The sequence below is a fragment of the Panthera pardus genome, unplaced genomic scaffold (assembly GCF_024362965.1).
Source record: "Panthera pardus isolate Hobbes unplaced genomic scaffold, ASM2436296v1 HiC_scaffold_27, whole genome shotgun sequence".
Lineage (NCBI taxonomy): Eukaryota > Metazoa > Chordata > Mammalia > Carnivora > Felidae > Panthera > Panthera pardus.
In genome coordinates, this window is record NW_026526843.1 from 38,209,005 (window position 1) to 38,229,327 (window position 20,323).

General features: G+C 41.5%; 1 protein-coding gene and 1 pseudogene across 3 annotated transcripts in view; one reads left to right on the plus strand and one right to left on the minus strand.

Moving 5' to 3' along the window:
• Positions 1 to 20,323, plus strand: part of GUCY2F (guanylate cyclase 2F, retinal) — a 115,659-nt gene that overhangs the window by 35,767 nt on the left and 59,569 nt on the right. For all 3 annotated transcript variants that reach the window (XM_019426828.2, XM_053891270.1, XM_019426829.2), the window contains exons 4-7: positions 2,872 to 3,226; positions 4,615 to 4,699; positions 8,610 to 8,706; positions 13,625 to 13,756. In XM_019426828.2, coding sequence (XP_019282373.1) covers positions 2,872 to 3,226; positions 4,615 to 4,699; positions 8,610 to 8,706; positions 13,625 to 13,756 — 669 coding nt within the window. The remainder of the gene's footprint in view (positions 1 to 2,871; positions 3,227 to 4,614; positions 4,700 to 8,609; positions 8,707 to 13,624; positions 13,757 to 20,323) is intronic.
• LOC128774027 (U2 spliceosomal RNA) lies at positions 10,158 to 10,267 on the minus strand (annotated as a pseudogene).

Here is a 20,323-nt window from a genome sequence, read left to right on the forward strand (position 1 = left end):
GTGTGAGAGAGAGAGAGAGAGAGAGAGAGAGAGAGAGAGAGATGGTGGAGGCTAGAGTCTCCTGAAAAACAGGCTTCAGGTTTCAGTCATCTTGGAGAGTTGCTGTCAGTCAGCTCTAACAGGGGTCAATCCAAGAACACAAAGAGCAGCATAGCCTGGCCAGCTCAAAACCCTGTGAGATGGGTCAACTCAGAGGTGAGGGTGTTATTTTTAATAGTTTAAATCTTTGCTTTTGGCTGTAGGTAGATGCACTCTCCTTCCCAGAAGGTTCTGTGTCTTTCGAAACAGAATACTAGCATTTTCTCTGCTTTCAGGGGCTTGTTGCCCTGTGGTATTTTGCTCATTTTGTTTTACTAGTATTGATTTTATACCCCACCTTCCAGCTTGAACTTACTGTCATAACCCACCAAAGCCCCAGAAAACAGGTAGGTCTTGCAGAAATCCTAAAGACAATTAAATGGAGCATCTGAGAATGTCAAAGGGGGAGTTAGTGGAAACCCCTCAAGAGACCTCAGTGTGTGCTAGGCAACTAAATGTGGATGCCTTGGTGGCAGCACATGCCATCCATTCCCCACGCCTATTTATTTAAAAAAAATTTTTGTAATGTTTTTTGACAGAGAGAGAGAGAGAGAGAGAGAGAGAGAGAGAACACGAGTGGGGGAGTGGCAGAGAGAGAGGGAGACAGAATCTGAAGCAGGCTCCAAGCTCTGAGCTGTCAGCACAGAGCCCGATGCGGGGCTCAAACCCATGAGCCATGAGATCATGACCTGAGATGAAGTCAGACTCTTAACCAACTGAGCCACCCAGGTGCCCCAGAATGGAGTAGCTTTTAACAAAGATTGGGGAAGACTCCTAGAGGAAGCAGGAAGATTTGAGGTGAAAATCAGGAGCTCAATTGTGGGTACATTGAAATTTGACATCCAGGTAGAAATACCGGAGTGGGCAGTTGGCTTTTGAGTATGAAATTTAGGAAACAGGTCTGAGATGGAAGTATAAATCTGAAATATATGGTATAGATGTGGCACTTAAAGCAAGGAGACCAGAAGAGATCACCAAAGGAATGAGTGTTGATAGGGAAGAGGACTAAGGATGGAACTGTTTAACATTCTAATGTTAAAACATCAGAAGATGAAGAAAAAAAACATGTACCGTCCAAACAAAAATGTCTGCAAGCTAAATTTGGTCCCTGTACTAGATCAGGTGTTAGGAAATTTCACAGAAGTTCATGCCGATAAAAGAACACAGGTAACACCTATTTCAATCAAAAATGCTAAACTAAGAAACAGAAAACGTGGGTTCTAGTCCTGATTTCATGTCCAAGTGAGTGACTTGGACAAATCACTAAACACCTTGGGTCTCCCTTTCCTGTCTAAAAAGAAAGACAGCTAGACCACATGATGTCCAAGGTTTAGACATTCATGCTTCTAGACATTTCAGGGAGGAAGAAACTGAAGCCCAGAGAGAGTGGATAAGTGACTTGCCCAACATCCTGGCAGTAGGAAGAGACCACAGGCCAGTGTGTCTTCTTCTATGTTGTTTTAAGCCCTGTGTGTATATTAGAATACCTGGGGAGCTTTTAATTATCGTGATTACTGGGTCCCAAACCTAACGTGTCTCATTTTGTTGATCTGGGTTGGGTCTGGCATTGGTGTTTTTGATACTACTTGGGTAACTGAAAACCCTCTGCTTTACACTAATGAGGCACGGCAGTGTCTCGCTAGTTGCTGTACCTCTCTGCATCTTGACTTGTATTTCCAACATGAAAACGATTCACTCAATTTTAAACCCTTTTATTCAGATGAAGGTTGTTATAGGAGGATAGCTTTCTAGACCTTGTGAAACCTAAGTAGCAAGTATCAGCTTTCTCTGAAGCTCGGTAAAATGGCATGACCACAGCTTTCTTGAACTCCATCCTAGAAGTGAAATGTTATGGAAAACCATGAAGCCATGTCCTGGTGGGGTGAGGGGAGGAAGGAGGGAGGGATTGTTCTCTCTTTCTCCCTACCTTTTTGGAATAAAAATACAAGTTTGTTCCAAAAAATTTTTACTAGGTTAATTATCAGTGCATCGAACATAGTACACGAGTATTGTTGTTTTTACTATGTTTATATAGCAGGCAAAGTCATGTTGTCCACCTTGGAAGCCTTAATGCTTTACAGTGGCTTCTCACCAAAGCTTTGCCACTTTGGACACCAACATGAAGAAAAGGTTGCTTGATTAAAACTCGCATTCTCCATATGTTGCAACATTTGACTCTGTGTTTGTGGGTGCATATGTGTCAGTATGCATGTTTGCGTGTGTATGTGTGGGAGTATGTGCTTAAAACTGTATTCTAGTGTTCACTTCCTCTGAGGAGCATGTGTCTAGGAGAGTAGCCACTTTGGACTAAGACAGGACACAGACTGTGTCCTGTGGAGACACATTATTTACAGTCTTCCCACACACACCTACCACTCTAGTAGTGTCAGTAAAATGATTTTACCATGCATAATGCACTGGTAATTAACGTGGTAAATTTCCTCTGCATGCCTCTTGCTGATTCCATTCTTTTTTTTTTTTTTTAAGTGCCCTTTATAACTCTATATCACTTTCTTAGTTTAGGAGCATAAAAATATATTGTGTATTACTTGGTTTGCTCATAAAATTGTCATATTTGATATATTTAAAGATGTAAAGGCCTGGGGGAGAATAACAGAAAAATTCAGGGGAGAAACCAAGCAAGTCCTCTGAAACAATTATTTTTTTTCCTCTGGGTCTTCATAGTTCTCCATTCAGACGTGCAGCCCATAATAATGAACACAGGCTTGGAATACACTCTGAGATTGCTCTAGGGCGACCAGAGCTCAAGATAATTGTAATTTTTAAAAATAGGTTTCACCGTTGTTTGGAACCATCTACAATTCAATTTACTTTATCGCACAAGCCATGAATAATGCTATGAAAGAAAATGGACAGGCTAGTGCTGCCAGCCTGGTTCAGCATTCCAGAAACATGCAGTTCTATGGATTCAACCAGTTTATAAGGACAGATTCAAACGGAAATGGAATTGCAGAATATGTAATCCTGGACACCAACTGGAAAGAATGGGAACTCTATAGCACTTACACTGTGGACATGGAAACGGAGCTGCTACGGTTCAGAGGGACCCCCATCCACTTCCCTGGTGGCAGGCCCCCTCAAGCAGATGCAAAATGCTGGTTTGCAGAAGGGAAGATCTGTCGAGGAGGTAAGGAATGGAAAATCACTGGTAGTCAACTTGGCTCAGCTTGGGTTACCAGGGAACCTCTTTAAGTGAAGGCACATTTTAATATTGGAACACTCATAGAATCAGTCATTTGTATTCAGGTCAGATAAACATCTTGGCGTTACAGGTAGTTAATTTAAAATAATGAGAACAATGAGAGGTACTTTGCAGCCTCAAATAATCATGCACGATTTAAAACCATACCCCCCCCCCAACTCCTTTTCAAAGGATCGGCCCTCCCAAAGAGGTTACTCTAATAGGAGGAAGGCATGAGTCTTCTCCTTGGTCTGTTGTTGACTATGACCTGTGATTGTTTCCACTGCCAGAAAGATTACCTACCCTTCCCCTGATGCATCCAAATCCTGTCAGTCAGGTCCCTCCACAGAAATCCTATTTCTATACCCTCTCCTCTCTGAACTCTCATTGGACTAAAAGTCTGTGCCTCACAGCTTAGCACAAAATTGCTTTTCAATTGTTTCTTGTGTATTGATTGTGTCTCCCCCTCCCAAATATACTGCTCCTGGAGGGCATAGCTAATAATTCTTAGCCTCTCCCACCACCCAACACAGTCGGCATCCAATAAATACTTGCGCTTTGATTGACTGATGGAACTCCTCTAGCTTGAGGAAGAGTGGAAAGTCCATCAAATCTCTGAGAGCCAGGGGGGAACTTTAGAAGGACCCATATTATTCCTATGTGAGTGTACACCACACTCTTCTAAAACCAAATGCATCTATTTGATATGGGCTTCAATTTGTCTTTTGCTTGAGCATGACACACCCAAATACCTTTTCATTAGCATCATCATCTAGTTCCTTCTGAAATCTTAGTAATCCTCCCAAACGTTTAGGTTTTCTAGAGGCCAATTTACATCTTGATGAAACACTAATTATCAAAAACAGACTCACCCTTGAAGGACAAGTGCTATTATGTTTTTCATCTATAACTCACGAGGTCTATGGGCTCCCGTGAATTTAAAAGTTCTTTTATTTTATGAAGACAACATAATACTTACCCTTCACAGGTGAGATAACATATTTATTCTCAAGAACTCTATTGCCATCCAACTTAAATTAAGGTACTCAAAGTTTTCCATTCGTGGACTTTTTCCTCCAAAGAAACACCCAGGTCAGGCTTAATTCATGTGATTTGTTATTGTCAGAGTGGTGAGTGGTTTTGCTTCAGAACGGTGAAATTGCTTTCTGTGTCCATAAAGTCAACAAGACATACTGTGCTGTAGAAAAATGGAATTAAGTTAGGTAGATGTGGTTTGATTTTAGACTCACCAGAAAGCATGAGGAGTTGCTCCATGGTGCCCTTTATTTACAGCCTTTCTGAGATAATGCCATTCTTCCTCTTGTTCTCTACAGGCATCGACCCTGCCTTTGCCGTGATGGTCTGTCTCGCTTTGCTTATAGCCCTGTTGTCTATTAATGGATTTGCTTACTTTATAAGGTACATTTTTGTTCTTTTTGTATATGAAAGTACAAGATCATAATGGCTTTGTTAATATTTATTTCCTGGAAGTCGTGTTTCAGTACAATTTCCTCATTACATGACCCACTGATTTTCCTTTTTTCCATGGTGATTTACCATCCCTACTGGCCCCATTTAGAGTGAAGTGTTTTCATGGTGCCAAGAATAACTTCCTCAGCTGTGTTGTCAGTGTTGTTGCCTGTGAGGAGATCTAACTCTCAACACTATTATGAAATAAGAGAATTAGTATTTTAGAGCTGGTTTACTACCTAGCTATGTTTCCTTTTCCACTGGCAGAGTCTCCTATACCCACCTCCTTCCCCCAAATGTATGGACAAATAGAAAACAGAATTGGGATGTTTTAACCAGCTCTAAGAATTACTCAGACTTTGGCTAGAATCCAGGAGTTCAGAATAATGGTCCTAACTCCCAGGATCGTAGCAGAGATTCAATAAACCTAAGTAAAACACCTGGAATAATACCTGACTCATAGTAGATGCTCAGTAAGTGGTCAAGTCTCCCCTCCTTCCCAAGCACATGGATTCTCCTGCTGATTGTTGGGAGCCCAGAATCCTCACTTTGCCACTCATGCCTTTTGCCCAGGGTGTCACAGTCCAGGTTTGTACTGTCCTTCTTCCTTGGACAAAAGCTATCCTAGCGGATCATCAACATCATCATTATCAAGTCTTTGTCTTCCTCCCTGAGATCCCGTGATAGGTGAGCGACTACTCTGATGAACTAATTCGGGATCAGGGGTAAATGGTTGAAGATGGCTTCATACATCACTCCTTTCTTATAACCTTCACATTTTAACAGATGAACCCTCCCCATATTAAGATGATTTGGGGAAAGTAAAAAATGAAATCAACCATGACCCTCCCATTTTACCCTTTCCATCCTACTAACCACACCTTTGTTATGTCTTTGCAAGAGTGGTCCTGACAAAAATATGACATCAATTTGGTAGGGAACAGAGTGGAGCTATTTTAGCAGGTTCCAAGAAAAAAAATGTCTAGAGTGTACTAAGCAGCTGTGGAAATTTGAACAAGACACTAAACCTTTCTTGGCCAGAATTTTCTCATTTGTAAAATGAAGGGATTGGATTAAGTGATCTTTAAGAACCCTTCCAGCTCTGATGTTCTAATGAGTCTGTGAAATCCTGGACTGAAACTCTAACAGGTGTTAACTCTTAGTGTTTAGTATGTTGGCATCACTGTGAAAAACCATTATTCAATCTCCTCATATTAGAAACTTGATAAAACCATACAGAGTGGTATGTAGCTTATGAATTGTTAAAACATATTTGACAAAGACATGAGTTCAAAGGAAGTTTTTCTTTTAATTTCTGTGACTGTGAAATATCCCTGCTCAGAACAGAAATTTAATGTATTGAATTTAGCTGCTGCCAAAGACTAAAGGATTGAATTAACATCCTTAGATGCTTAGTGAAAATAAATGCCATCCAATCTAAAAGCTCCTCTCTCTAGGGAGATTTGAAGAGTAATGGGCTCTGGTTACCTAATGCCAAAACATCCCATGGCAAGGTGGAAAATGGAGTCACTCAGTTGCTTATGTTACTTGTCAGTCAACCCCCCACCTTACCCTCCATGACTGGCCTCCCTGGTCTTTCCCATGGAATGAACTGGTTCTTTGGGCTTAGCATAATGAGCTCAATCTGCAATTCTTTGGAAAGCAAGAAAAACAAGTCTTAAAAACCATGAGGGGTGTTGTTTGGAGCTTGTGGGCTGAAGGGCCAAGAAGACTAGAGAGGAAAATGATTGGAGAGGGACATGATTTGAGAGGAAAATGATTGGAGAGGAAAATGAGTTTGAGACAATTGGTACCTCAAGTGGTCACAGAAAACTCAGAGATGGGAGAGAGACACATCATTTGCCAGAGCCACTTGGTCGGTGGTTCTTCAGCTAACAAAGGACAAAAGATGCCCTCTCTTTGCTGCCTTCCTCCCTCTCTCTGCCCACCACGGCTGCAATCAGAAAAGCTGAGCGTCTGATGAGTTTCTGTAATAGATGGTGATTACTTGCAGGAGAGTGACTCTCTGTTCCTTCCCTTTCTGTGTGTTTTGATTGTTTAAGTTTTTTTTCTTTTTCAGAAGGAAAGACATGCAAAGAACCCAACCACCCCAAAACAAAGCATTCTTTGAACTTCTCCTTTCTCCCTGCTCTGAACCGGATTGCCTCGCCTTTCTATAAAGCTCTCCAGTGCTTTGTAATACTAGTGATGATAATGATAATAATGAGCTCTTCTACTTTCATGGTGCTTCATGCTTTTCAGAGCACTTTCACATACATTATCTCATTTGATTTTCAAAACAACTCTGTAAAGTGGGTAATGCAGAACTATTATCCTGCTAGACAGATGAAGACACAGGGGCATGAAGAGGTTAAATTATTTATCTAAGGTCATCTGGCTAATTAATGACAGAATCTGCACTACACCCCAGGTCTGTGGACTGGGGAGTCCAGTTCTCTTTCTACTGGAGTGTGCTCTGGAGCATGGTTATTTTTACAGGTGTGCCTGCCTTAAGACAATTCACTACACATATGAAATAGATAAGTTAGGGAGCGATGCTTTACTTTGCCAAAAGATTCATGTGCTCTACCCAAGAATTCACTACAGGGCTCTTTTAATTTTCTCTGCAGGGTAGAAGCTCCCAGAGTGATAAGGGACATATTTGTTGGCAGGCAATTAGAAACACATTAATTGTTTGTTTACAAACCAGTGGAATTGCTGAGAAAAACCGTGTTGCTGATGCTTACAGCTACAGTGACATTGCAGAGTTCCTTAGAGCAACTTGACAAAGCATTTTGATTCAGTGGTTGTTTTCCTCACTCTGGCGCTGGCTTTAAAACATTCCACAGGGTGACCATTAAGGGGTTGTGGAAAAAGCAAAGCCAAACTGTTGCTGTCAGAGCCCCCAAGACAAAACAGAAGAAAACAACCACACAGACTAAATCCAAGGTACCCTCTGGGTCCTTGGGTTGCCGGGTCAGCTCAACTGAGATGACCTACCTGGATGCGTGGGTAAGGCATCATAAACTCTTATGTGTCTAGTAATTGATTTGTAGGAAATAATTACATTTGCTGCAAATTAATGGGCATGTTTGAAGAGAATCAGGTTTAAACTGTGTCTGTGTGATACTCAGACAAGAGACCAATTCAGTAAAAGAGAAAAAAAAAAAAACCCAGTCAGCCCACTTGTTTGGAATCATGTAGACAAAGCAACCAACTGATTGAATTTTTCCACTTTTCAACCTGTTGCTTTGGCAACGCATAGATGCAACTTTGCAAGACAAGGGGTCTTGTGGGCAGAAATCTGGGCCCACAGCCAAGGACCAAGGACTTGAGTGAGTCCCAGTGCTGCCTCAGGCTAGGGGATCTCACAATTTGCCTAATTTTGTTTTGTTTCTTTAATGTGTTTTTGCGTCTATAAAATGGAGATGAATGATTCTTGGATTGGGTATTATTAGGATATATACTATGGCATATGACAAAGGGTATTGGGCTCTATACAAGTATCACGAAGTGTTGTTTTGAATGTGCTCTTGATGAGGGATCACCATTTTATTAGTCTGACCTACCATCCCCATGCAGCATCCTCACCCTCCCCTTTCGATGCCTAACCCTAACCCTAACTCCCCTTTCAATACCATTTCGTTTCTCTCTTTTGCTCTTTGTAACTCTGCAAAAGTTTGAGAGAACCAGGGTTGTAGTTTCTCTTTCCTGTGGGTACTAAGGGAAAGATCTACATGTGGTTATTCTCTCCATGATCTTGTATATTTCTAAAACTTCTATCGTGGGGCAAATTTATCCTGGGTTTTCAAAAAAATATTCAGCCCCCTCTGACCCTCTGATTTTATGCTTATTTCAGGCGTCGTATAAATAAAATCCAGTTGATTAAAGGACCCAACAGAATTCTACTGACTTTGGAGGATGTGACATTTATCAATCCCCACTTTGGCAGTAAGGTAAGGAGCATCCCTTTCTCCTGATGCACTAATGTGGTATCCACCAGCCACAAATGACTATGGAGCACTGAACGTGTGGCTAGTCTGAATTGAGATGTGCTATAAGAGGAAACTACACACTGTATTTAGAAGAGTTAGTACAAAAACCTGTGAAATATCTCATTAAATGAAAAGCATATATTAATTACACGTCAGAATGATAATACTTTGGGATATATTGGGTTAAATAAAGCATATCATTAAAATTAATCTCACCTGTTCTGTTTTACTTTTTTTAAAGTTTATTTTATTTATTATGAAAAACAGAGAAAATGCGAGTGGGGGAGGGGTAGAGAGAGAGGAGAGAGTGAGAATATTAAGTGGGCTCTGCACCGTCAGCACTGAGCCCTACACAGGGCTCGAACCTACGAACCATGAGATCATGACCTGAGCTGAAGTTGGATGCCTAACCAATTGAGCCACCCAGGTGCCCCACGTTGCCATGTTTTTAAATGTGACTACTGGAAAGCTTAAAATTATATATGTGGCTCAGGTTACATTTCTACTGGATAGTGCTGTCTTAGAACAGTTTTGTGGAAGTGATGCAGTGCACTTTGAGCAATAGTGTAGTTTTGATTTCGTATAGTCCTTCTTTGTATATCTGAGCTCAACATTTGGTTGCTAGTTCCTCAAGGGCAGAGGTACATGTTTTCTTAATGTTCATCCATAGCACCCGACATATATGCTGATAGTATAACAGGTACTCGTAAAAGTCTGGTGAATGAATCAACTAGCGAAAGACAATGGAGAATCGTGGAGGTTTCTGTTATGTTCAGGATTGTGTTCTAACTAGCTCTCTTCACTGAATGTCCATTACTATGTTCTGGCCCTGGGCTATGCTTTGTGAGAGATGGCATGTGGTCCCTGCCTTCAAAGAAATTACTGTTAAGTCAGAGAGACAAATTATACCTCACAAGAGAGTTGATAGCTGCCATATTGCACAAAAAGACACTGGAAATATGGCAAACTTCAGAGGAGACATATCAATGGATGAAGGTTGTTTTAGAGACCCAGCTTTGGTGCTGGATCTCCAACAAGGATGGATAAGACTTGTCTAAGTCACAGGTCACAAATGGGTAACCAGTTTTCTTTGACCCTTATAGTCATAAACAATAGTAGCCAGTATTTTGATATTGTGGGATTAGGAATAAAAATCTGGATTTCTGGGTGTTTTTTAAATGTTTATTTATTTTTGAGAGGGGGGTGGTAGGAGCAGAGAGAGAGAGAGGGAGACAGATCTGAAGCAGACTCCAGGCTCCAAGCTGTCAGCACAGAGCTGGATGCAGGACTTGAACTCACAAACCGTGAGATCATGATCTGAGCCGAAGTCACTCAACTGACTGAGCCTCCGAGGCGCCCCTGGGTGGTTTTAAAGGTTTGAAGATCTGTCAACCTTGGGTATCATTGTGACAATTAGCTGGAACTCAGTAGTAGTTGCCCTTTTTCAATAGAGGACGTATCAGACATTAAATTGATAAGAACAGATACTACACTTGATCTTAGCCAAAAGGCCCAGTGCCCTTTTTGGAAGAAACATGCTCTCTGCAGCTTGTCACAGTTCCCATCACCGTCTATGAGCTTCTACTCAGCGTATTTCATCAATTTGTAATTACCTTCCTGGCCCCTGTAGGCATCCTAAGCAGAGAAAACGGCATCAACCAAAGCTTGGAAAAAGAGAACGTGTAGGGAAGAATTTTGTCAACTATATCTAGTGATGTAAAGTATGCCTCTTTGTGCCCAGTCTATGTGGCTAAAATGAAGACATTGGTTTTCTCAAATTCTAGTATTGTGGTAGCAGGATGTGAGGAGAGAATGTGAACACATCATATTGTCCCCAAGTGCTATTTATTAACTTTAGCTAAACCAGTGTACCAGATAAGAGAATAATTATTTCTGTGACCAAACTGATCATTTGCCTAAATGTGACACTGAAGGGTGTGCTCTAACTAGTTGGCTGTGTAGTTGGGATCAGATGAAACATTCAGCTGTTTAGTTTAATTCTCAATTACAACCCTAACTCTTACTTGTTTAAATCATCCAATTTTTTTGTAAGGTTGATATCATGTTCCTGGAAATGTATCACTGAAAGCCAACATTATCACTGTGGCTGAAAGCTACATTCCATCCTCATGTCATAAAAATGCATTGATGTTAGTCTCTATTTTTGAAGCCACCAGAGGACCCTGGGACTTATGACACTCAAATTTGTCTGGATGTGCCATTCTCAATATGCCTTGTACGAAATTTCCCACCTTAATTAGAAATGGTAGATGCCAAAAGTGCCAGTTCTGAAGCAATCCCAAAAGATAGCCCCATACTAAGGAAACAAGTATTCAATTCTAAGACAAAATATTTTATCCAGAAGTGGGGAATCAGTAGTAAAAGCAGATGATGAGAAGTCATTGTTCAAATGTAGCCAATGTACCAAAGTTATGGTCAAAAGCAATAAACCTATTTTTAAAATTCCTCCTTCTTTGGCAGTATCCATGTCAGAATGACAGTTCATGTTAATTGCCTAGATGTTTTGGCTTTCAAGTGTTAGAACAACAAACACAAATCAATTTTGGGCTGAATTAGCCTCCTCTTTGTATAGGCCTTTCAGTAGTCCAGCAAAGTCTATAAAACCTCCACTTGTGCCTTCTCTCTTTCCTACTGAGACACAAAACATATTTGGGTTTCATGCTGGTTCTCACAAAATCACCATAATTAACAGAATAGTGCTACCTTCAGATGAACAAAATGCTTAAGTTTTAAAAATTTTGTTCATTATGATAGATCTTTTCTTTCTACTGGTGCATAAATTTTGATATAATGAGAGTAAAAAAAACCCACACCCAATCATCACCACTTTTCACCATATGAGTTTGAAAAATGAATAGCAACAGGGGTTGATAGCCTCATGGGGAATGCTTCTTTTTTTTTTTTAAGAGACTCTTTTGTAAAAAGTTTTATTTATTTACTTTGAGAGAGAAAAAGCATAAGTGGGGGAGGGCAGAGAGAGAGGGAGAAAGAAAGAATCTCAACAAGGTTCTGCACTGTCAGCACAGAGCCTGAGGAGGGGTTTGAACCCAGGAACCAAGAGATTATGACCTGAACTGAAGTCGGATGCTTGACTGACTGAGCCACCCAGGCACTCTGGGAATGCTTCTTTTATTTTACACTATTTTGGTCCAAGTGGAAAAGGATGGCATTATCCTAGAACACAGCTCTTGGCCTCCAGATCCGTTTTGGCATTTGGCTTGTATCAGAGTTTCTGGTGGGAAAAGGTAGGGGAAGCATACATTTTCCTTAATTGCTGTGTAGTCACAAACTTGCAGCTGGCTGTGCCTAATCAGTCACGAAGCCAAGCCAAGAATTCCATCCAAATGGAATGTCTGAAAGTGTAAACTCTTGGTGAATATAAAATTAATTCAGTCTAGAAAAATTGGCAGGTCAGTAGAAGTCAGGTCAGGAAAGGAAGTTTTTAGAAGAAAGTAAAGCTGAAGCCCAAATGTATGTGGATTTTGGCAGATACTCTTGCTTTCTCCTTTGCCCCTTCATGGAGAGGTCTACGTCTCAATATACAGATCCAGGTGCTCCTGCTGAGATGTGAAAATAAAGAATGAAAGAGAAGTAGATTCCTTCCTGGCCTTGCTCTGTTGAGGAGAGTTCAGGTTTATGCAAGGGTTATGTGAAGAGTCAAGTTTTACATCTTGTCTAAATCGCAAGCTGTTGGGATTTCAACACATTAGGGGCTGGGTATAGTTTGCTATTACCTTGGACCTTTGTGATAGTCCCATATTGATAGAACTAACTTAAACCAGGGCTAAATCAACCGGCGATCTTCAGTTAATCAAAGACCATTAGGAGCAGAGTATGTGAAAGTACTTAAGATTAATTTGTATTGGCAAGCAAGAGTGTTAGATGTGAAGCACGATGTGTTAGGAAAAACACGAGATCAGGAATTATAACATCACATTCTTCTTCCAGTCCCTATATCCCTCACTAGGTCTCTGTTTCCTCGTAGAATGAGGGTGTTAGAGTTGGAGGCGGTCACTAGCCTAGACAATACCGAATGTAACTGCTATCTCTGAATTGCTGTCATTCTAAGGAAGGCATATTTAGACACATGGAGAAGAGGAGGAACCTGTTGATTTATTATTTCTTCATGTGAAATAAGTCTGCTGGTTTAGGTGAGGACAAAGATGTTCAATTTTAAAGGTTAACACAGATTGCAGATAACTCTTCCTCATGTCATTCGACTGTGTACTTCCTAGTCCTCTCTTACCAGACTTATGTGGACAAGTTAACAAATCAAGGAATAAGGAATCTGGCCTCTTTAAGCATCAGACTTATAAATCATGGGCAGATGATCTACTCACTCTCTACCATCTTATTGCCTTCTGGGATACCTTCTGCCATTAATCTTGCCTGCACAAAGAAGGATGCCATTGAAGATGGTATAGCGAAAAGAGCCAGGCCTGAGAGCCAGAAGGATGGGATTGTGTCCTAGTTCTGCTATTGATTTTTTTTCACAATGTGAGATGTTTATCTTCTTCTTATTTTTGTCTATAAAATGAGGGTCCCAGATTAAATTGTGTCTGCCACTCTTTCTTGCCCCCTAAATCTATGATTCTAATCCTCTCTAGGAGACGGAAGTGCCTGTAAACATTTACCTTTCTTTTGTGGTATATGGAGGTGAACATGGTAGCAATCCTAGCCGAAAAAAATTTGTGTGGGGGATAGTCAAAATTAATCTTATGTTTACAGAGTTCAACTCATATAGTTACTTTCTGAGGAATAAAAAAGAAAAGGAAATGCCAGATAAGCACAGTATCTATACCATAGCTTAATGTTTTGTCCTAAATCATATAACCTTTTTTTCCTACTCTTTTCACAGAGAGGAAGTTGTGCCAGTGTAAGCTTCCAGGTCACCTCAGAAATCCAAACTGGGTGGTCCCCAAGGCTCTCCTTTTCTTCAGGGAGTCTAACTCCAGCTACCTATGAAAACTCCAACATAGCAATTTATGAGGTAGGATATCCAAGAGCTATCTAATCTGCTTCCTTCTTGGGTTTTAAAATGAGACAGTGATTTACAACTTAGTCTTTGGGTGAATATATTGAGGCTTTTGGTAAGTCTTTCCAGTGTTTGGTTTGTTATCCACTTTTGGACTTGTTTGGCTTACATTTTGGACAACGATTTTCCTCAGCAACTAATCTAGTTACTTATATAACTTCATCAATCTTTCAACTCCATCTATTTACTGTGCATGTGAAAAAATGTTGGTGGATTCAAATACTTAACCATGTCACTCATTCTAGGAGATATGGGTGTAATAATAGAAGAAATGACTTCCTCAGTCAATGGTTTGCAATGGAGTGTCTAGAAACATGTTTGTGTAGAGTAGAGTTTTGGGCAAACCCTACCTTTCAAATTCTAGTTGTTCTTCTGATGCCTGTCATCTTTGGATATTACTGAAATCTTTTAAAAATCATTTATTTATTTCTTTTTCTCAGCCTGTGCTGCCTTCTGGAGTAATGGGTTACCTTCTGCTGTGTGAAATGGAAATCTTTTTGAAAATTTTCACTTAAGTTTCTGTCTTTCAAGGTTTAAGAGGCCACCCCTGACCCCTTGTTCTAAGATACTGGAATTTGGCAACCAGAACATATCTTGCATCAGTTGGAGAGATGAACTGTTTCTTCTCAGCAGGAAAGAGTTAAGCAGGGGGTAAAAGGGAAACTAGTCCCTCCTAAGTGATGCCTTCCCAGTGTGGTTTCCTTGTTTTGTTTGAAGATACTCCCAATAGAAGCAAACACTTTCAACTTCAATAGTAATTACAAAGAAAGTCCAAAACAGGACAGAATTAGTTTTTAGATAGTCCAACATATTGAAATTTCCAAGTGAGTGTTCCCCTCCATTGGCTAAATAATTGACAGAGGCCTAAAACACCAAGATTGGCATGATGTATATTTGCTCAGTGTACCTGAGTACTTTGACTTAAATTTGTAGCAGGAAACCTCTGGATCTGGCCTTGAAGCCAATTTAATCAATGAGGAGATTTGCTTCAGATTAAGCTTGTGGTATTATGGAATTGACAGCTCTACTCTCTGAAAGACCAAAAGCAAGATAATTACATAGATTTAAAAAAATGTTTATTTATTTTGAGAGAGAGAAAAAGAGAGAGGCAGAGAGAGGGAGAGGGAGATTCCCAAGTAGGCTCCGTGCTGTCAGTGCAGAGCCTGATGCCGGGCTCAATCTCATAAACTGTGAGACCATGACCTGAGCCAAAATCAAGAGTCAGATGTCTAACTGACTGAGCCATCCAGGCACCCCTACATAGCTTTTGAGTGTCAAATTCAGTGAGCTGATGGCTTTATGAAGATATTGACACCTCTAACATTCTGAAATATGCTCAATAATCCAAAGTGGTATCTAGGTTTTTCATCTGTAAAATGAGGGATGGAACTGTGCCTAGGCTTCATCTTCAGTGACTCTGATTCTGTGGGGTAAGCTCAGGCATTGGTATATTTTTCTTTCTTTCTTTTTAAAAATCTTTAATGTTTATTTTTAAGAGAGAGAGAGACAGAGACAGAGACAGAGTGCAAGCAGGGGAGGGGCGGAGAGAGAGAGGGCAACACAGAATCCAAAGCAGGCTCCAGGCTCTGAGCTGTCAACATAAAGTCTTATGCGGGGCTTGAACTCACGAGCCGTGAGATCATGACCTGAGCGGAAGCTGGAAGCTTAACCAACTGAGCCACCCAGGCACCTCTGGCATTGGTATATTTTTAAAGTTTCCCTGTGTGCAGCCAGGGCTGGGAATTGCTGGACTAAGAGATCTCTAAGGCCTCTTCTGGCTCAGATATGCTATGATTCCCTGATTCTGTAGAAGAATTTATGTGTTGAATTGTGGTATGTTTTATTTGGTGGAGATGGAAGGTTATAGTGTAGAATTGAGAAGGGAAAAAATAAACCTCTGGAGGTAACTGGCCTTTAAGAGTCTGTCAGATATTTCCCCATTTCGGAAAGAGGCAGAAAGTTGAGTTAGTTCCCATAAATGACTGTTGGTCGGTCAGATCATGAGTATTTCTGAACTGTATAGGCCAAAGGGGGCCTTTATCTGCACAAAAGGAGGGTGTTAGTGAGAATAATACCACACCATGCAGTCAAGATTAGGCTGATGGCAGGGTGCGAAGGAAGACAGCGGAAGCTGGAAAACTGCCTGGCAAAGGCTGAAGAGGACTCTGGGAGGGAGTGTAAGTTAATTGAATCAACAGATCAAACAAAGCGGTTCAGTGTGCCTTCTGAAATGGTCCTCTATTAAGAGTGTTTTAAAGAAGATTCATTATCTAGTTTCTATTTAAAATAAATCAGGTTTTCAAAAGAATTGTTATTGGAAGACCTGCACGTTCCAGATAACGTGCCTGGAGTAGCAGACAGCTAATACTAGCAAAGGACAGCCTTCTCTAGGATGTGCCATAACATTGTGCAACACTGACACAAATTCGCACTTGGATTACGTGCAGAGTTGCATAAGGAACTGCACCAGAAAATCAGCCCTTATTTCATAGATCCTCTTTGAGATAGGAGAAGAAAGCCAGATGAGCAGCCCGCTGGGGAGAGAGAATGTGAATCGCAGATACAGTGGGAACATGTCATGATCCGCTCTAATAGCCCCCACGGTGTAGGGGAGAGGGGTGAGGCAGGCATTAATGCAACCCTGATACACTAGGCAAGAACCTATTGAACTTATCCTCCCCCTTCATCTCTGACTCGTTCTGCCTCTCAGCCTCTCCCTGTGTTTTCCTCCTTGTCTCATTTCTGTCTCTCCACTGCACACCCTCCCCATGCATCTTCCTTTCCCAGAGCCTCTTTTCTTCTATTTTCCCACCTTCTTTTCTTTTAAAAGTTTATTCATTTTGAGAGAGAGAGAGAGATCGGAGGAAAGCAGAGACAGAGAAGGGGAGAGAGAGAGAATCCCAAGCAGGCTCCACACTATTAGCACAGAGCCCAACTCAGGGTTGAATCCACAAACCGTGAGATCATGACTTGAGCCTAAATCAAGAGCTGGACGCTTAACCAACTGAGCCACCCAGGAGGCCTTCCCACCTTCTTCTATATCGCTTATACCTCCCTCTCCCACCCCCCTCTGCTTTCCACCAACCATCTCTCTCATCACAGAATTGTCCAGCTCTTTCAATAAGAAGACTGGGGCTCAGGCTGATTAAGTGGCTGCCCTAAGGTCACCCCTGAATTTGAGGCAGAGCCAGGTCTAGGACCTCATTCTCTTTTTTAATTTTTTTTATTAAAATTTATTAATTTTTGAGAGACAGAGAGAGAGCACGAGCTGGGGAGGGGCAGAGAGAGAGGGAGACACAGAATCTGATACAGGTTCCAGGCTCCAGCTGTCAGCATAAAGCCCGATGCGGGGCTCAAACCCATGAACTATGAGATCATGACCTGAGCTGAAGTCAGATGCTTAACCGACTGAGCCACACAGGTGTCCCAGGACCTTGTTCTCTTGACTCTTAGTTAATGCTCCATGGCCTTAGTGCAAAACTGATGGACTTTAAATTACTTCTAAAAAGTTTAGTGGGTAGAGTTTGATGTTTCTTCTTCTTAATTAAAAAGTGAATGATGAATGAACTATTTTATCATTCTTTCTCTTAAAAGAAAAAAACAAAACAAATAGTGTATGTGTGGTGAAGATAAAACCTGCCCATTTCCTTCCGTTTCCTCATTATTCATGAAGTAGGACACACACAGACTCAATAAAAATTTGCTTATAAAGTTTGTGAGAATTATTTAAATCTTAAACACACACAAATCCCCCAAACCAAAGAAAGCCCATGAGAGAAAAGAGCAATCAAGTGGAAAGTGGAAGACCTTGGTCCTGTTACTACCTAGCCTTCTGACCTTGGGCAAGTCATTTAATCTCTTTGGACTTTAGTTTCTTTATCAAAATATGGATGGAGTAGAATAGGGATATCCAAGACCCTTTCCAGCTCTCAAATTTGGTGATTTGGCTGGGAAAAAAAGCTCTGCTTAACTCTCTCTAAAAGCTAATAAGTCAGAGAGAAGGCTAACCCATGTCTATAATATGGCTGACTCCAGGAAGAAGGTATCAGGTACTGGGTTTTGGCAGAGTCTCAGTACTGATGTTCAGGTTGTGCACTGCACAAGGGCACCATGTCTAAGAGGGTGCTATTCACATTATAGATGTATACTAAGTTATATGAGAGTGGTGAAGGAATGGGCAAAGAGGTCCTGGCCTCCCAGCCTAGCTCTGGAACGAGGTGGGTGGGGGGTGGGAACTTCTTATACCTACATTTATACTAGCACACTTGACTATGAACATAATCACTGGTAAACATATGTGCACCTGATTATATGCTATCTTGACTATTCCCCCAGGAGTTTCTTGAGGTCATTCCTGTCTCCTGCCTAATAGCTTTGGAAGTCCAATTTCAGCTTCTCACCTCCACCCTTATAGCTTGACTCCAAACCTGACAAAGAAGCTCTGGGGCTTGGTGGTATGCAGAGTATCCATGTTGCTAGTGGAATGTGTTCCCTGGTATCTGGAGGATGTATGAGTAAACAGGAGTGTGGCACGTGCATGTATGTATACAGCCAGGGCTCCTGCCCAACATCACAGGGCTGCCACAGGCTGTAAAAGAATATTCTCACATATCTATTTTTTTACTTGAGGGAAAGCACCCCTTTTTTTTTTACTGTTTATTTTTGAGAGAGAAAGAGAGACAGAGTGTGAGTGGGAGAGGGGCAGAGAGAGAGGGAGACAGAATCTGAAGCAGACTCTGAGCTAAGCAGGCTCCAGGTTCAGAGCTGTCAGTACAGAGCCTGATGTGGGGCTCGAACCAATGAACTGTGAGATCATGACCTGAGCCAAAGTCAGACACTTACCTGACTGAGTCACCCAGGCGCCCCGAAAGCACCCTTTCTAATTAGCACAAAGGTGCAATAACAACAAATAGTGACCATGGCCTGAGTAATATAGTTGCAAAGATGGTGGGAGGCTTTATTGTCCATTGGTATATCCCACACATTTGCTGATTTTGTGAATTCCCAATTAGAATTTTTTTCTTTGAGCTTAAACTTTGGCTTTGATCCTTCTAAAGGGCAAAGTCCTCTGAAGGCTAAAACTTAGAGCTCATGTCTGGCCCTCATGACTTCTATGATTAAATAAGTAAGTATGTTGGTGCTGAGTGGCTCAGTAAGTTAGGCATCCGACTTCGGCTCAGGTCCTGATCTCAGGGTTTGTGAGTTTGAGCCCTGTGTTGGGCTCTGCACTGGTGGTGCAGAGCCTGCTTGGGATTCTCTCTCTCTCCCTTTCCCCTGCTTGTGCACTCTCTTTCTCTCTCAAAATAAATAAACTTTAAGTAAGTGTGGGGTGGAGCTTGAGAATTGGCCTTTCTAACCGGTTTCCAGGTGATCACGAGGCAGCTGGTCTGGGGCCACACTCACGGAATTTCTGAGCAAGAGTCTAGGAAGGCTGCCTTTCGTGCTCGACCATTCTGCTGCAGACAGACGCTGATCCTGGACTGCCTTGCTAGGCTCTGTGGGTGCTGAGCCTGGCTGGCACAGTTTTGTCCAGTGGCTGAAGGCCTCTAGTTAAAGGGTTTCAAGCTCCTTGGCTAAAAGATGCCCTGTAACACAAAGTGCAGGCGAGTAACTCAGATGCCTGCAGCTCCCATTATTAGCCTTTGCCTCTGGCAGGTCTCCAGATGCAGTGCCACAGCCGGATATATTCCTTAATAAGAGAGTGGTTACACTCTCTTATTCTTGGAATTTGACTGCACAGAGCTCTCTGCTTTATTATCTCCACTCGAGACAAATTGGTGCAGCCTGAAATGGAATCTCCAGGCTATAGGTAATAGATGTGAAAGCGCTTCGAAGAGTAAAGAGCGCTGTGCAAATGTAAGGCATTATTATTATTATGGAGAAAAAGGGATCTATATTTGTATTGCTTTTTCAAAAAATTTGGGTCGGACAGAAACTAAATAGGCCTTGATGACTGATGAATCCTTGAGGCTATGCACATAGAGGAAAGTTATCTATCAGGCCCTGGTGTTAAAGTGAAGACAATAAGATAATTGTTGGTTTTTGACTTGACCGCAGCCTTAGCAATAGGTGCTTTGTGGTTCAAAAGTCAAAAGGACTTCTGGAAGAGTCTAGATTACTCCTGTTACCACGGTGGTACATGTGTGCATCCAAATAAGAAATGTTTAATGTACATTTAAGCCAACTGGTTTATGATTGAAGCATAAGTGTTCCCCCAAAATGGCCTGTCCCATGAGAGAAAAATGGATCAAGGTAAATGCAGACAACATTTGCTGCATTCTGTCTCCTGCCCTACATCTCCCAACACAGATGCCTCGAGGCAGTAAGAATGACAACCATCACCATTAATTGCAGAGAACCTGATGCTACATCACTTAGCTATGAATAAAGGAAATGACCTAGCGCTTCCTGCAGTTATTGAAGGGAGGCATTGTGGAGAGAGGTATCATTGCTTTTCTGGGGTCTGCATACCTGCAGTGGTTTCCCTGTCTTTAGTTAGTTGGAGCTTTTACATTTAACTTC